The sequence below is a fragment of the Grus americana genome, chromosome 1, assembly GCF_028858705.1.
Source record: "Grus americana isolate bGruAme1 chromosome 1, bGruAme1.mat, whole genome shotgun sequence".
Classification (NCBI taxonomy): domain Eukaryota; kingdom Metazoa; phylum Chordata; class Aves; order Gruiformes; family Gruidae; genus Grus; species Grus americana.
In genome coordinates, this window is record NC_072852.1 from 45,040,372 (window position 1) to 45,058,471 (window position 18,100).

General features: G+C 36.0%; 1 protein-coding gene across 10 annotated transcripts in view; it reads left to right on the forward strand.

Moving 5' to 3' along the window:
- The window catches only part of PTPRQ (protein tyrosine phosphatase receptor type Q), a 141,977-nt gene that overhangs the window by 49,687 nt on the left and 74,190 nt on the right, over nucleotides 1–18,100 (forward strand). For all 10 annotated transcript variants that reach the window (XM_054832907.1, XM_054832917.1, XM_054832924.1 and 7 more), the window contains 9 exons: nucleotides 746–898; nucleotides 1,019–1,198; nucleotides 1,963–2,070; nucleotides 4,569–4,850; nucleotides 7,904–8,086; nucleotides 8,599–8,700; nucleotides 11,156–11,276; nucleotides 15,062–15,222; nucleotides 16,757–16,902. In XM_054832907.1, the coding sequence (XP_054688882.1) occupies nucleotides 746–898; nucleotides 1,019–1,198; nucleotides 1,963–2,070; nucleotides 4,569–4,850; nucleotides 7,904–8,086; nucleotides 8,599–8,700; nucleotides 11,156–11,276; nucleotides 15,062–15,222; nucleotides 16,757–16,902 (1,436 nt within the window). The remainder of the gene's footprint in view (nucleotides 1–745; nucleotides 899–1,018; nucleotides 1,199–1,962; nucleotides 2,071–4,568; nucleotides 4,851–7,903; nucleotides 8,087–8,598; nucleotides 8,701–11,155; nucleotides 11,277–15,061; nucleotides 15,223–16,756; nucleotides 16,903–18,100) is intronic.

The following is an 18,100-nucleotide window of genomic DNA, read 5'->3' on the forward strand; positions in this document are numbered from 1 at the left end:
TAATGCCAGTCCTGAAAAACTCTGAGCCTGACACTCAGATAAGTGAAGCACCCACACTTTTTCATGTTGCAGTGGCATAATGCTGCTTTGTAACAGATGATTTTGACTAGCACAGTTGGATTGTGGCTGACTTTGAACTTTATTTCAGATGCACTAAAAACTCTTTGTGGGCATGTATGACTTCTTCATTCTGCTGACCACAACTCTTCTGCTAAAAATACTAGTGTGAAGGGATCCATGAGGGGAGCCATTTCAAGTATAGTTATTATAGCACCGTTGGGAGGGCAAGGAAGAGGGAATCTGTCTCTCTCAATTAAAAAAAAAAATTAAAAAAAAATTAAAAACTCCATCAACCTAGGAGCCATGGTTCTGAAGTCACTGGAGAAACTAGGCCATATGCAAATATACCTTTTCCTAGTTCCTTGGAGATTTCTCTCTTTTTTTTTTTTTTTTTTTTTTTGAGATATCTGTCAGTATAAACCTCATGGGTTTAGTTCTTGCCTATTCATTCTTTCACCTAGGCCAATCTATCTGTTGTACACATGAAAATGGACCTATAATAGCCTCTTCTTTATTCGGTTAAGAGGTGGAGTGTAAACTTTTCTTTATATTTTTGTAATTGCCATGGAAGTTGAGTCTTTTGTAATAAAATAGTTCCAAGTCACTATGTCAAAGTGAGTTTAGAATGCAAAAGGAAAAAAAAGAGTTTACAAGTAAGTAACTATTTCTCTCCATTTAATCACAGATAATCAGTATACCATTAACATTTTGGCTGAAGAACTGTCATATGTTATAAAGGGCCTCGTACCTTTCACAGACTACACAATCAATGTGTCTGCTTTCACTGCTGTTGGAGAAGGACCACCATCAGTTCTGACAGTCAGGACACGTGAACAAGGTGAAGTGTTGTAATTCTGATACTACCAAAGTTAACATGCATGACTTCTTTCGCTGAACTTTTAATTTTTTTTTAATAATTTATTGGCTTTACTGTTATATTTTTCTGGTTTTGTTTAAGTTCCAAGCTCAGTACAAAATATATCTTACAAGAATATTAGCTCCTCCTCTGTTTTGCTGTATTGGGATCCTCCAGCAAATCCCAATGGGAAAATCATTCATTATACTGTTTATGCGATGGAACTGGATACAGAAAGAGCATTCCACACAACCACTTCAAACAACAGCTTACTTATGACAGGTACAGTGTCATTTGATTAAAAAAAAAATTTGCAAATACATTATATAAAATTCTTTTTTCCAACTTTATGTAACGTAGCCATTTGCAAGGTAGATGGACAAAATCTCTCCCATCCACACATATCCACACAGAGAGAACACCACCACATGTAAAAGCAAGGTTGGGACACTATTGACAGACTTATCTACTGTGGAGGGGTATGTAGGGAATGTGAGATGGGAGGAGAGGACTAGGTAAGATGAGCAGTAATTTGTGAAATGTGCCAATTAGTAATTTGTGAAAGGTAATGAGTAGTAATTTGTGAAAAGGATTTTCTTTTCTTTTTCAGACTAGGATTTTTTTCACAATATTTATCTGACATTAATAATAATTTTCTTCTTTTAAGGTGGTAATTTCAATAGCAATTGAAGAAAATGCATTCCTCATGGGGTTTCAGGCATCTATTTATGCTAATCAGAGTAATACATACAGAATAAAAACACATATTTGGATGTACGCATACACATCCTTTGTTTTGATAAATAAATTCTTAAGCCTATTTACAGAGTTGAAGCTGGTTGACTTATTTCAAAATCTGTTGATTTGACTGAGTGCTTATTTGGCTCTCCCCACATATATGGTATTATACATATTCTGTCTTTTAGGTGACAAATGTGTGTCAAAAACTCTTAGAACAGTAACCATTTTTATAGTTTTATAAGTAACTATCGGAAAAAATATGTTTTAAAAGTCAACAGTCTTCTTTTATTGCTTAATCTTTTTAGGTTTAAAAAAGTACACAAATTATAAAATGAGAGTCGCAGCCTCCACCACAATTGGAGAAAGTGCTTTATCTGAAGAGAATGATGTTTTTGTGAGAACCCCTGAAGACGGTAAATACATTGTTTGCAATGATGATTTGGTTTCTGTGTTGAAGTTTGCGTTTCTTCAGAAGACTGGGCACATACATAAGGAGGGGAAGAAAGTATACAAATAAAATCAATGTTTGTTGAAATTATTAATCTCCTATCAGTCAGTGACTTCATTCAGTCCATTTTTAGGTAAGTGCTAGAAATAATGATGAAAGCTGCAGCATGAATAGCAATCAACTAATTTCAACTCTGATTGATAGACAAATGGGAAGAAAGCTGCATGGCTGAGGTTCCTTCACTGAAAACAGTGTGTCCCTAGACACCATTTAAACCACAACCAATTCTCTTTGGGACTCCAGCTTCTCTCTCTCTCTCTTTTTTTTTTTTTTTTTTAATGTTATCGTATGGAAATTAGATTGAAGCATCTGGAAATGAGAGCTTTCAACAATTCAGAGGCCGTATTGCTATCTATAAGGTTTTTTTATACTGAATGATATTATATGCAGTTGGTTTTGTACAGGTTTGGGGCTTTATGCATTTTAAGATCAATCAATAGTTTTAATGTAGGGTATAATACTACCTTTGTAGGGTATAATACTAGCTTATGAAGATTTCTGAATCTTCCTTGCTTGCTTGCAAGGCAGTTTCCACCCATGAAGGCACAGGGGCAGTAGCTGGAGTTGCCACTGGCCTCTGCAAAGAGAACACGGGAATTTGATTTACAGAGCAGAGTCATGAGTATTAAACCTTGATCTTTTCTCATTTATATCAGGTTTATATTTTCACTGGTTTCAGCAAAGTTATTTCCAGTTTTTACCAAAGTAATAAAGAAGGTAATTGTCCAGTTGACATTTCTCTCTCTCATTGCCAAATATGCTACAATATAGGAAAAATAATTAAGTAGGAATAAAAGAGAGCAAAGGATTACAGGATTAAAAATCATGGGGATTTATGAAGCTTAGATGATATGAATAACCAATCAACCAAAATATCAAATTAAACAGCGAAACTTAAAGTGCTCGTAAATTTTTTAAAGGTTGCATGCTTCTATGCTGTTAGTCTTTGCAGAGAAGAGGCATATCACAAGAACAGAACATTACCTAAATATCTCTTTCACTGAAATTTGTTCAGAGTGGAGTTTCAGGCCAGCAGTTCATCCATTGGTAAGAGATGTGTGCAAGCCTTGAGGAAACTACTGAGAAAACCACCAGTAATTCCTGCCTTTTTTTAAGGCTACGTGTAATTCTTGTTCTTTAGTTTTCCTGAGGTAATTCAGATTGAGATTCATGTCTCCTAACTTTAGTCAACCTAGGGGTGAAAACTTGTTTGACTTGAAAAGAAAGATACCTCCAAATAAAAGTTCACTACATCTGTCTTAGATAACTTATATTAGGATGGAAGACACTAGGCTGTTGCATTTAAATATTTTACCATACCAGATAAAGTGCAAAATGCATTTCGATTGAAAATTAAGCTTCTTCACATGGAAAATATCCATGTGGGCAGTTTTGTCATCCAGAGAGTAGTGATCTGTTACAGTTAACACTTCTCATTCATGGGCTCAGAAATCAGGAATGAAAGTGGTTTGTGAGACCTTTAGGACAAAAAAATCATGATAAATTCTGAAATATATGGATATAGGTATTTGTACACAAACTGAATCACATAGTCCTGGGTTCTTAGTACATTTTATTAAATTTTAAAACCAGATTATTTCAGGGGTGAAGTGATGAAGCCTTCAGAAGAATCAAGGTTGACATTCAAAGCTGATTTTATTCATAAGTGCAGCCCACTCACTCCTTCAACACTTCCATGTGTTATTAGCTGGAGTCACATGAACTCAGATGTTGCCAGTAGATTTAGCCAACACAGTACCCTGGAGCTAGACTTTTTTTGTGCATGACCTTCACACCAGTGCATGCGAGATTTACCCTGGGGTCTTCATGGTCATCAATTAGCAGCTGTATCAGTAAACTAAAGGGAATTTAGTTACAGTGCATATAGTCCCCTTCTTGGTTCAGTGGTTGGCTGAGTGAAATAAAATGGGTGCTTATTTAAGAAGAAAGCAGTAAGATGGCATTCAGCTAAATTTAAAGGACTTGAATTTGAGGAAGACAGTGAGAGGATTCAAGGATCAGTCTGCATGAGAGCAGTAGACAGAAGACATTTTTTACTTAATAAATGCAGTTTTGGATAGATCTGTAAGTGGATGAGAAAAGAAATTCCAGAAAAGCTAAACTGTCTGGGATGCAAAAAGATGCCTGGTTTTGTGAGTGGAAAGAAGACATATTGAAATTAACTTAGATAAAAAGTGGTAAGGCTTTGAGATGGAGAGTGAGTGAGTGAGTGAGTGAGTGACTGACTGACTGACTGACTGACTAACTGAGTGTAGCCCTTTTGGTGGAGTTAGCTAATCTAAATGTTAGGATCCAATAGGTTTATGAGATCAGCCCTGTATTCAATTAATTGAAAGTCTCAGAGAGGTTTTTTTTTATTTCTCTTTGATTTCTGTATTGCAGAACCAGACTCCCCACCCCAAAATGTAGAGCTAATAAATGTAACTGCAACAGAAATAAATCTGAGATGGTTACCACCTGAGCAGCCTAATGGTCTCATAACTCACTTTGAAGTTCTGTACAGTGATTCCAATGATTTATTTATTAAAAATGCCTCATCTACAAGTATATCACTAAGTGAAATGAAGCCATATACCCTCTACAACATCTCCATAAGGGCATTCACCAGACTCGGCCATGGGAATCAGTCATCTTCCCCACTTCTGGTGAGAACTTTGGAAACTGGTGAGTATACTTTTTTTAAAAAAAAGTAAATTTTCCACAATCAACTGCTTTATGGTGACCTTTGATGACCAGGAGATCAGGTTATTTCCTTTTAAAAGTATGTATTTGCTTTGCAAAGCATCAAGTTTGAACCCTGTTTTCTCTTTTATATACAAAGCAAAAGTAAGGAAATAGTAGGGAAGATTAAGAAGGAAAGAAAACAGTAGGAAGTTTTATGACTGATGGACTTCATATATTTTGCTATTTGTCCTTGTGTCTTGCAGGAAAATAATTTTTTGTAGGAAAGGAGGGGTTTCAAAAATGAGTGCAATTTGGATTCAAGTTATTAACTGAAATTTTATAAGAATTCAATCCTAATGGTTAAAAAAAATCAGAATTCACAGATAAGTGCTATTTTGTAGCAGACAAAGTGGTTTATGTTACTAGAAATATTTTGGAGAAGGTACAGATAAAACAAAATAGCAAAGGATTAGGGTAGATGAAGTTTATCCAAGAAAGGAAAGTAAATTTAGAAGTGAGGATTGGGAGTGGTGAGCATTAAAGAGGTGTAACAAAGCATAGGAAGAGACTTGAAATAAATAAATAGCTGTAAGGTAAGATGAGGTAGGGAAAGGAATTTAAAATATCAACAGAGGGTCATTAAAATTTCAGTGGAGCTAAACAGGAGAGGTATTGGAGAAAAAACTGAGCATAATGGTTTACATGGAGGAATAGATGTTTATATTAAGCTGTAGGCTCAGGAATGAAAGGTGGCTGGGGAGACAGACATGAAGGTTAGTTTCCTTTAGGACTCAGTCATATCCAGGTAGCACTGGTATGATGACCATCCTTTTGGGGGGGCCTTTTGCCATCTTCACCAATTTGCTACCTTGGACAACTACATACTTCATCTATTCCTAGAGCTAGCCCTGGAACTAAGCATGCTCTCCTTATCACATTTTTCTCAGTAAGGAACGATATGCACATACTGATGTCTCTCAGAAGGAGCAGGGAGATGCTCTGGCTCCTTGATTGTTAAGACACAGTGGAATCACTATGAGCTCCTTCTCCTCCTTGTTTCTGAAATGAACTTTGATTTTTCCTGTGTGAAATAGTTGTGGTCTAGGCCTGCCTAACAAGTCAAGCTGTTAAGGAACAGGGACGCAAACACCTAGTTCTTACATTGCATTAAACAGTAGTCACAAGCACCGAGCTAGCTCTTCAAAGACATCACACTACTTTTGAGGATTTTCTTTTGGTCAGATAGCATAGGTATGTAGGCACCTGTCCAGCTGATGCAATGTCCTTAGACATAACCTTTTTTATTGCTCTCTTTAACTTAGACATCCATATTTTGTCTAAGTTGTATTATAAGGCAGTTAGTTCTTAGTCCCTAATGCCCCTGATGCTCAAAAAAAAAATTTGAATTCCAGCTGCCTGTGATAGAGATGAGAAGCTGCAAAAACATCTTCTGAGATGAGAAGAATAAAACCAAGGGAGGATCTGGAGAATAGAGCATTTAGAGTGAAACACTACCTATTAATGGGCTGGTGTGTTTGAAGAGCTCTTGGGAGTTCTCCGTTACCATTCTACCATGAAATTAGGCAGAATTCACTGCGTCTCACAGCATTTATCCCCTTTCTGGATATTGCTTAGGCAGAAATTATTTGAATGCAGAGTTTCAGCAAATGTCAGTACATTTATAAGAATGTTTAGGGCATCCTAAAAACATATCCATGCCTTACTTGACCTTTTGAGCAAATTGTGCTATCATTGTATCATCATAGAATCATAGAATGGTTTGGGTTGGGAAGGGATCTTAAAGGTCATCTAGTTCCAACCCCCCTGCCATGGGCAGGGGCACCCTCCACTAGACCAGGTCACCAGATTGTATGATTATGATTTTCTGGAATAAGACATATTATGCTATCAGACCCAATTTAGGGTAATGGAAAAAATACCTGTGTATTTGTTTGGGGACAGACAGACACAGGCACCCAAAACCAAATTGTCATGATGCAGCAAGGGCCAGCTGCTCTTGGAGGGGCAGGCAGCCAAGAGCCAAGAGGGTCCCTGGGCCAGCAGGGCAGGGGCCTCACTAGCCAGGACTTGTCCTGCCAACCTCCAGGGCAGGTCTGGGGGATGGCAGCCAGGGGCAGTCCAGGGTCCCGATTGCCAAACACTCCACGTTGATGAGGCTGGTCTGAGGTCAAGCCAGGAAAGTGAGTTAGCCGGTTCAGTGACACTAACCAAGTCAGACGCAGCCCAGTGACCAGCTGTGCAGGTCTGCAGGGATGAGGCCAAGCTGAGGTCTGGCTGTAACATGAGGCTGTAAGTCAGGGACTAGATCACCGGGTCTGTGGCCAAGCACAGCCATGGCAGTGATGCAGCAGGAGATGTAGCTCAGACAGAGATAAAGCACAAAAGCCCCAGCTGAAGGCAGCTCCCAGAGGCCAGTGGTCAGCCGTGGCTGCAGCCTCACTGCAGCATTGCATGGGAGCATGTCACCAGCGAGGAGGAGGCAGCTCTCGGCTGCCCTATTGCTAAGCAGGCCCTGAGCCCCAGCAGCCAAACCTCTGGGAGAGGGGATGCTCTCAGGGCCCTTACAGCTATATGTTAGGCTCCCTTTGTTTCTCCATACAAGTATTCATACAGTTTGTATAGATTGCCCAAGGAAAAGGAAGAAAATGCAGGTTGCTGGTACAAAGTGTAAATTATGGCAGCACAACATGGAAAATCTAACAATAGCTAACTTGGAGGATTGCAGTGATAGTTATGGAGTGTTAGAAGGAAAGTTTAGTGTCATGCTCCATATTTTTTTATCTATCTGGCACGTTAAGATGATTTTCATCAATTATTTAAAGAAAAAAAAAATGCATGTCTTGTTGTTACAGTGTGTGTCTCATGTGGTTTTGATCTTCCAGTTCAGCCTCTTTTAAAATTTATTTTGTACAAAAAATAGGATAAAAATCCAAATGTTTACAATGTGTTTCATTTAAACCAGTTTAAGAAAATGCTTAACAAATCAATGAAACTGACTGAAATCTTCTATGAGTCTAAAATTTGTCTTCTAGTTCCTGATTCTGCACCAGAAAACATAACCTATAGGAACATCTCATCCATGGAAATTGAATTATCATTTTTTCCACCATCCATTCCCAATGGAATCATACAGACCTACACAATATATCTCAAGAGGACTAATGGAACTGAGCAAAGAGTCATAAACACTACTCTTCTGACGCTACGTATTACAGGCCAGTATATAACGATCTGGAACTTAGGGCAACTGTAAATTGTTCTGAGAAGGGATCAGCAGACTGATGCAGATCAATTAGTTCATTGGTTGGACATGATCCTTCTTGTCCTTATATGAAGTTATATGCTACATGTTCAGCTGAAACCAGCATATTCCCTTTCCACCCACCTTTGCATCTTTTCCTGTGTTCTATCATTATGACTGAGGCATGACACAGCAGTTAATGCTGGGACTTCAGTACCTTAATCAGTAAACTGTCAGAGTACAGCCAAGGACAAACTGTAAAAGCATTCTAGGAATATGAAGTATAAACTCAATTGGGGCTTTGCTCCTTCTTTTGTTCATGAAGAATACTTTGCGTTCAAGTTTTCCTCATGATTATTTCAGTCTCTAAAGACACAGATCAGTGTGACGGGCCTATTCAGCATTTCAAAACTACTTACAGTCCATTAAAACACCTAATTTGGCCCACCAAATGGTTGGTTTACTGAATTCTTCTTCTTTATTTAGATTTAAAGAAATATACAGAATATACTGTAGAAGTGTCTGCTAGTACCACAATGGGGGAGGGCCTTCACAGTGCTCCTCTGCATATACTGACTGATGAAGATGGTAAGTCAGAACAGAAGTTGCAATGCATCATTGTTTGCCTGTGGTCCAAAACTAGTCTTACACTTCATATAAGATATGTGTAGGTTTTATATACTTTTTTGCAATTATATCTCCATATTAATATCTGTATCTATCTATCCACACAAAAACATACACATCTGTCTATCTGTCTATCTGTCTGTCTATCTGTCTATCTATCTATCTATCTAGTATTTAATATATTTATCTGTACAAGCTATGTGAAATGGCAAAATTGCTGTGTATGGCCATTTGGTCTTACCAATGACTTATGTAGTTGAGGAATCTTAGTTCACTAATATTATTTTAATCGAATACACAACATGGTAGAATTAAATACTGCGTTTGGTTCTGCAGGCATGGGAGAGCTGGAGAAACGGAAAACCACCAAAAGGCAGCTTGAATGGTCCAGGGACGTTTCTGGTTCTCTTGTTTGCAGATTTTTTAATTCTTCTAAACAGATGCATGTACAGATATATAAATATAGAAGTAGAATTATTAATATTATGAAAATGTTCAAAGTCCATCATCTATAGCACTGGACTTACAAATTGAGCAGGCAGGTGTTCTGCACTGCAGGCTGAGAGTAGAACACAGTCATTGCATCCCCTGTTAATTAGTACAGTAGGTCACAAATCAGCAGAGGAATCTTAAACTGATATTTGTACTTTCAGTACGCAATTTAGTTGTGGGAAGTTATTGGTCTCCTCCATAGTTTCTGGAGGGAGAATTCTGAAAAAATTCAAAGCAGAATCTTAACTTAGGTGCTGTAACTCACATTTTGGAGGAGCCTATGTCTGTCTGTCTCTATTGCTTAGGGAGGAAGTCTCTGGGAACCTAGACTAAAGCGGCATTGACACAAACATCCCACCAACCATTCCCAAATTAAGTCTCTTTTCATGTCTTAGGGAGCACTGACTTGCCTAAGATCCAGCTTTTGATGATAATGGATCTTTGCAAATCTCCAAGGTGTTGATGGGCTTACATTCACACCGTCAGTAATAAACCTTTGCTCAAGAGTTATGTTGCTGGAGCACACTGGGAACAGCGAACTTGGATAAATCCATATTTTGCATAGAGTATTTTTATTTAAAGCAATGTAGATTCTGTTCTTAAGCAAAAAATATCCTCTGAATAAGAACTGTAGAATGAACCAGACCTGCCAAATACACAAGACATTCACAGTATGACAGACCTTTTATTATATAGCCACTGAGGATAATATAACAAGTAAAACACTAAATACAGCTGTCACTATTTTTTCGCTAGTCAATACAGACATTCACTGAAATCAGTGAGCTTTTGTTCATGAAAAATATTTTTTCCTTAAATGTACAGAGTTCTAAAACCTTTATGCCAACTTTTGAGATAGTGAAGGAACTTTTGAGAGAAAGAATAACAACTGAAAAACAGCAATATTCATAATGCACCACATGTACTTTATTCTCAGGAACACAGTGTTCCAAGGTTCAGACCAAATGTTTCATAGATTTGCTAATAGCTATGCTCATATTCTCAATTTCCATGCATGACTACAGCTATGACCTGAATTTTTAGTCCATGATGCTCTTTGGTTTAATTTGAGAAAAACAAAAGTAATTCTAATATTACTACATAGTGATACATATATCTGCGAAGCAAGATAAAGATTTTCTTCTCAATAACATGCTAACACAAGGCAGTATCACTTATGGATACATAGGTATATTTTTCCTCAGTAATATTTATATGAACTTCCGAGTAATTCAGTTAGAATGAAATCAAACATGGTCTAACATTGTCATTTACTTACGGTGTTTCCCTACACAGTTGTGATACGGTGTCATGTAGAGTTCATATTAAAATTAATTTTAAGGGCGTCAGTCAATGCCTATCTTTATATTTGCCCTTGTGACATGTTAAATATATGAATGTGGTCCTTATTTGATGGAGTGAATAGATTTTACCGCTGCCTAGTATCCCACATTTTTATCATCTCTCAATGCCATGCTTATCCAATTTTCCACCTCTTAGTGCTTCATATAATTCTTTACAGCACCTCTTTTTCCTCAGGGGAACTATTTTGCTGTATTTTACATGTGTTCATACCTATAAAGCTCCTGTTTTTATTAGAAGAGGAAAAAAAGTATTACAGCAATGTACTTGGATGGTAGGTGAATCACTGTGACCTACCCGTTGCTCTGTTTTCTCATGAAGTACATTTTCCATTGAATCACAGAAACAGATGTTCTAACACCACCATGCAAAATCTTCTTTTATCATCTGTCAGGAAAAGGAAAAGAAGCTGCGCCTTAACATTAGTTGATAGATACTGTACCAGTGTACTACAAAGTTCACTTTCCATCACAAATAATTAAAAACCTATTTAAGGATGCTACATATCCCATCGATCTTAGCTGTTTAACAAGATGTTGTGTCCTATTCTCTCATTTTATAGCTCCAAGTTCTCCTCCAGAATCCCTCTCCGTAAAACAGTTGTCGGGTGTCACTGTGAAGTTGTCATGGAAACCTCCGCTGGAGCCAAATGGAATTATCCTCTATTACACAGTTTACGTCTGGTGAGATTTTCTGGAAATAGTTCTGAGGATAAATATTAATCTGTAACCTATCAGGAATGTTAGGTTTTTCTTACACAATGTGTTGATTACACATTTTTGGAGAACGAATATTCATCCAGCACTTAAAATACTAGCCATTTGTATATACAAATTCAGACATAATATAGTAGCTGAAAATTGGGGCATTAAATATTTTGTAAGCATGTTCAACATTTTTCTAAAGGTTATATTACGGTAAATGAATTCAAGTTTAAATTAGAACATGGTGACTATTTTCATTATATCCTGATTAGGCCTATTATAAGGCAGAGCACAAACCTATGCTAAATTGCCAAGGAGATTTGAAATGGGCTTAAAATAGAGAAATATTGCTTCCTTTCGTAGAAAGTGTGTAAGAGCAATGTTAAGAGTCTTTGTATGTGCTATCCATTATGTCTGCTGTTATAGTTTGTATTTATTATATTCATAGCAAACAAGTATTTTTAACAGGTATTTTTCATTTACTGTGTGGTTTTTTTTCTATCTACCCTTTCTTTTTCACTAATTCTGTCTTTTTCTGTCATCTCTCTTGGGATCTTTCTTCACCTTTAAGAAAAACGGAGTTTTGTCACTATAGAACTTGCAGCTTCTGTCCTATTCTCTGCATAACATAGTTTGGGCTACTGGTGTGGCATCTCTTCAAAGATCCATGTATAACTTCTACTGGGAGTGAAAAGATTTTGTTATTAATCACTTTAGTATATCACGTTTATGCTGTACCATTTTATTGCCACTACTAAGGTGCAGGAAGCAAATGCTAACATGCACCTGATGAGATGTGAACCAGATGTGCAAATCAGCAGTCTTTATAGACACACTACTATTGAGCTAACATTTATTATTTTAATGCTACTTGACAGTTTGGGGATAGAGTTTGGCCTCAGTTCCTACTGATTTTTTTTTTTAAATTCTAGCTTCTAGTTGAGTTGGTGATAAAGTGAACTGGAGTGAGCTCTTCTTTCCAGAAAAGTTAAATTTGGGTTGTCTTGTTAATTCTACTGTATTGGCAAGGTTAGGTGCTCTTTAACCACACAAAACATTAAAGACTATCCTCTAGCTAGGAAAGAGTCACTTCACAATAAGGATTATGGATTTGATACAGGCTGTGTTCAAAGACTTGAGGTTATTCAACTTTTTATACTTATATTGCCTGAAAGCTTACTGCTTTTGTTATTCTGACAAATGAATTAGTAAGAATTATTTAAAAACTGTTAATTGATCCATCTTTCCAAATGTTTGAATTTAGCAACCACATAACTTTTTGCAGTAAGCCTTGTCCTTTTTCCTTCCATATTCTCCTTGCTCTGTCTTATCTGTCCTTACTGTGCCATATCTAAAATTAGAGAGGCATTAGGTATCATCTTGAGGGAAGGGCATTGGAGAAAAACTCCCATTGCCTTCAAAGGGGCCACAACTTCTCTCCTTCCTTGGAGGTTTTGGGTTTGGGGGTTTTTTTGTGGGGTTTTTTTTGGGGGGGAGGGAGAGGGGGCAGAATTTTAAGTACTTAACAGAATTTTCTATACAATTTCATAAGATGCATTGGAGGGTGAGATTTGACAAGGCAAACTGTTGTGCCATAGTTGCTGCTCTTGGGAAGCATTTAATATATTTTGGGGGAAACTGTTAATCCCAGAGCCTCTCAATAAAGCAGAAAGAGGAAGGTTAATACAGACGTTAAATAAATGTTCCTTCTCTTAAATATATTGCAACAGTTACAGAGAATTTGGTAACCTTTCCATAATGGACTGAGAACAAGGATCCACAACTACTAGAACAGAAAGGGTAGTATCTGTAACATTTTCATTGTTATTATCTTTCATGGAATTTGTCACAGGACAAGGTGGTTTTGGGTGGTAGCAGGAAGCAAAGCAACTTTCCTCATGCTTTGAGTCTACAAACTCATACTCCCTGAGTCTGCAATTCTAGAGTATTAAAGGCATATTAACAAAAATGCTGAAATAGTATATAGCTATTGTCTTTTGGCATTATCCTGTTCAGCAAATTTTTTTGTGAGATATTTACTGACTAGATCTACTTTGAGGTATAGGTTTTTAAGAAAATATGGTACCTGTCTTTGTCAAGTGAAAGTGTGCAATTTCTTAGAACCTCTTTTGTATGGGTTTCTGAAAGATCTAATTTAAAACTTAATAATACTGTTCTTCATTAAAATTCCTTGGCTTAGCTTATTTTGCTAGGTACTTTCTCATTGTCTGTGAAGACTGCACTCACTTTGAGCAGTGTTTTCTTATTTTGATTGCAATCTCAGTTGTTTCTAAACAGAATATCAACTTTTCTTGAAACGCCCCAAGCTTTTCGTCTTCTTCCTAGCTATGCCTGACTGTGGAAACATTTTTTGGCAAATAAGATATTATAAGAATGCAATTACTCAGAATGGAAGTGTTTGCGGCACTAAGCTGTGGATCTAACTCTTACTTAAATTAAAACCAGCTACTTTTTCCATACTAAGACTATATTGGGCAAAGATCCAAGAAAAGACATCTTTTCTTTGTATAGAATTTGGTAACTGCAGCTGCAACCTTTTGTATCTCTTTACTGAGTATTCAAAATGTCAGAAGTTTGGGGAAAATGTAAATGTTGTTAACTTTCTCTGTTACCAAGAATGTTTCCCACATCAAGAGACATTCCACTCAAAATCTGAAAGGGATGGGGAGAATTTAATTTATTCATTCTCATGCATTTTCTCATTCCAATTGTTTGTTAATGTAACTTTATTTCAGGGGTATCAGATGGTGATCTTTGTTAACAGGACATTCATTATCAAGGGATGAAAATTAACCCATCTAATAATTTTGAATCAGCCTTTCCCTTTTCTTTTTCTTAGAATTAGAACTCTTTCTCTTGTTTGTAAAGACCTCCACAGTCACTCCTGGAGCAAGATATTTGGGTTTAGTTGTCAAATTATCATCCCTGTATAAAATCCCATTAAAGGCACAGGGAACTCACTCATACAGAAATCTCTGCAGGAATGGAACATTAGCTAGCTTTTTTCCTGCTATTTTTTCATAAAATATTACATTAATTTAATGAGGAATATCAGACTTTTTAAATTCAAGTTAGTTATTTCTGTATCTTATTTTACTTTCTGATAATCATTTCATACCTATGCTAATACCAGTGTTTTATTAATGTTACATCTTGTAGTCTTTCTAGGCGGGTTTTGACCTGACTAGAGTTCCATTCTGATCCCCTGCTACATTCCACCAGAATTAACTCAGCACCAGCTAATTCCTGTTCCATATCATCTTCTATTATTCCATTTATAACTTCAGCCTTCTGACCAATTTCACAGAGTCACAGTAGGGCATGCTCCCTGCTATAATCTTTTTATATTTCGCTATTCCTGTCCAGGGAGACAGTTTAGTTATGCCCTACTGTGTCCTTCCCAAGGGTACCACAGAACCATTTAATAGCATTTACTAGATGGACATGTTCCTCCCTGATATTCCATATAATCATTGTCTTTGCTGCTGTAATTTAGAAATATATTTCTGTCGGGGTTTTGTTTGGTTGGTTTTTTAAAGCAAAATTAAGAGCCCTATTGTGATGCAACAGTGCAAAAGCAAGCTTTTCAACATAAAATACAAAAGTTATCCCAGTCTTTTTTTAAAGCCTAAAATATTTGTATTTACCGCAATATTGCATTTTTCAGTTTTATATCATATGCCATAGTTGTATACATACAGAAATGGTGTGTATATATAATTAATAAAATACTTTTTCTTTAGGAATAAAATGTCAAAAAGGAGTGTTAATGTAACAGAAACATCATTGCAGTTCACAGACCTGGAAAATAACTATGAGTATAGCGCTTACCTAACAGCAAGTACAAGATTTGGAGATGGCAACATAAAAAGTGATACTATAATATTCAGAACTTCTGAAGGAGGTAAGCTTATATATAGTATGACTCTTCAATCTCATTCAGCCTTAAATTTATGTCAGCCTTATTTAAGTTAATAAAGCTACTGAAGTAGAAATGGCATTTCTCTAGTCAAGAAGATACCTTCTACCTGTCTCTGTGTGTGTGTACATGTATATATGGCTCTATAAAATTATGATGAGTATTTCTGCTAATTTACTGAGCAAAACTTTGCATTTCCCTTTGAGACAGGTAAGATTAAAATAATAAAATTTTAAATTTTGAAATAAATCAAATCATTTTATAATATATTTTAATAGCTCTTTTCTTTATCTTGCTGTGATACAACTTCTGATAGGAAAAATACTCTTTAGAGTCTGTCTTACAAGTCTGAAATGGTTTTAATTTGAAAATGAAATCAGTAAGTGTACACTGATTTGTTTATTCTAGTTTAATGATGTTATACTTCCAACATCGTAGATAACTTTTATGAATGATCATACTATATACTGTGCTTTGAAAGTCATTCAGTTTAATTATTGTTTCTGGTTTTCCCATCAATTACATTGCTACATTCTGTTCCAAAGTGGATAGTATGTAGGCATATTTGAGAATCATCCTGCATGGATAAACTAACTTCCCAACACACAATCCCTGGCAGGATTAGCATCTATCCAAGCCATCCTTCAAAAGACTGTTGAAATCATCAGGTTGTAGGTATTCCCAGTCTTTGCTATTGAAGCTGCTGTGGAAATATTAACTGACTTTTCAGGGCAGGATTTTTTAGGCACTGATCCTGGAGTTCCTCCTCCAATTAATATTTCACTCTTTTATACAAACTAGAACAGCACAAAGCAAAAGAGATAACTTAGAGTGTTTAATACTCTACTACATGATGTGTAGAACACTTGGATGGTGAGAAATATGGATTTAAATTCTCTTAAGCTGACTTAAGGAACTGAATTTGAGTCTCCTACATCACTGTGCTACTGAGAAGGACTATATGCTGCTATTCTTTACAGGAAAGGAGGAGAGGCTAATTGAAGAAGACTTACAGAGTCCTTCTTGCACGTTTAATAGGCTGAGGAAAGAGGAAAACCAGAAATTATCATACTTTCCAAGTTTAAGTATCTGGTTTACCTACATGAATTGGGAGCCTAAATTCTGTTTATAATCAGCAAAGAGACAACAAGGCTTTTAATTTAGGTTTTCTGAAAAAAGAAGTCCCTTTTTTTCCTATTAACTATATATGGAGCATAGAGGCTTAACTCAGTCAACTTCCATGTCTGCAAATCAGACTTTCCATGTGCCCAAACCAGTAAGTACAGGACAAACTCTATAGGAAAAGATCATCTGTTTACAAATGCAGCTAAATACAAATGTATCTGAAAAAAGGAGTCTAAAAATTTATTTACATCTACTATTTGACCATTTCCAGAAGCAGTTTTTATACCATAATCAGAAATACATTTAATTTGACATAGGATGTTGTGGATGTTTCTTGGGCACTATAACACACAAAATCTTGAGTTAGGTATGCTAAAACTTAACATTTTTCCAGCACCAAGTGATCCACCGAAAGATGTTGTGTACAGAAACCTTACTTCCACATCAATAACGCTATTCTGGTCTCCTCCTCAAAAGCCTAATGGAAATATACTGTACTACTCAGTTTATTTCAAAAATAATTCAGGAATATTCATACAGGTAAGCTTATTTTTATATTCTTTTTTGGTAGAATTCATTAAAGATTAAATCAGTTTTATAGTTATCAATATATTGTTTTTTCACAATATATTGTTTTATCACAAGGCAGGTTTTTTAACTTATAGAAACACATCTTGTAATCATATGTGTTGCGTTGTGCATCTCATTGGACATTCATATCATTAAGCATTAAAGCAAATAGGTTTTGTGTAATCTGTATTGCAAAGTTTATATGTACATGCATATACACACACATACATGTAATACATATATATGCACAACATATATAGAGAGACACAAACTCCATTATATTCATTGCACTCTTTATTTTAGTCTATACTATCAATTTGAATAAATTTCTGTAACAGTTTTGGTTTTACTTTTTAATGCATGTTTATACAGTACTGAAAATAAGAAGATATTGATGTCAAGTAGTGAATACATTATTATTTCTTTTTTTGTTACTCTCAAAAGGAAATTACTGTTTAGTATATTGAAACAAAGATATTGAGATTCCTAAGTTAAAGCATAAAAGACAAATAAAATTTTATTTATAATTTTTTGGTGATCTGCACATTTCCACATAGGTTTTTTTTTGCTACTTTCATCCTTAATTATGCACCACATTTATTAATTGTATATGTAGTTTTTCTGTTCTCCTTTCTAAGAATCTATTATGATACAGAAATATAATAAGAAATAAGCTTCCTTCACAGGTTTTTGGTTACTAGCTTTACACATATGGAAGAAAAGAAAGACATATAAAGTCATGAAGAAACTAATGCATGAAAAGTTACATCTACTGCATAACTTTATGCTCAAGATATGTCTAGTGTGAGGTATGCATGTGTTTGAGGATAGCTGGAAAAAAAATTCACAAATTTTACAAATACCTGGTACAGAATAATTGCTGACATACTTCAGTGTATACACTTCTCTGACTTCTGTGAAGCTGTGTGCCTGCCAGGCTCTGTCTGCATAGTTTCAGATGCAAGCAGGACCGTGCCATGAATTCACATTCTGATGAGATTAAAGTTAGGGCTACAGTTCAGAGCTTCAACCTCTGCTTGCACACGCTTCTAGACCAACAGCATTTTTCTTAGCCTAACAAAGCCCTGGAGAAACCTTAGCACGAGAGCATTACTTGAACTAGTCCATGCTATGAAGAGTGTCTACATTTATCTAATTATTGGACAAT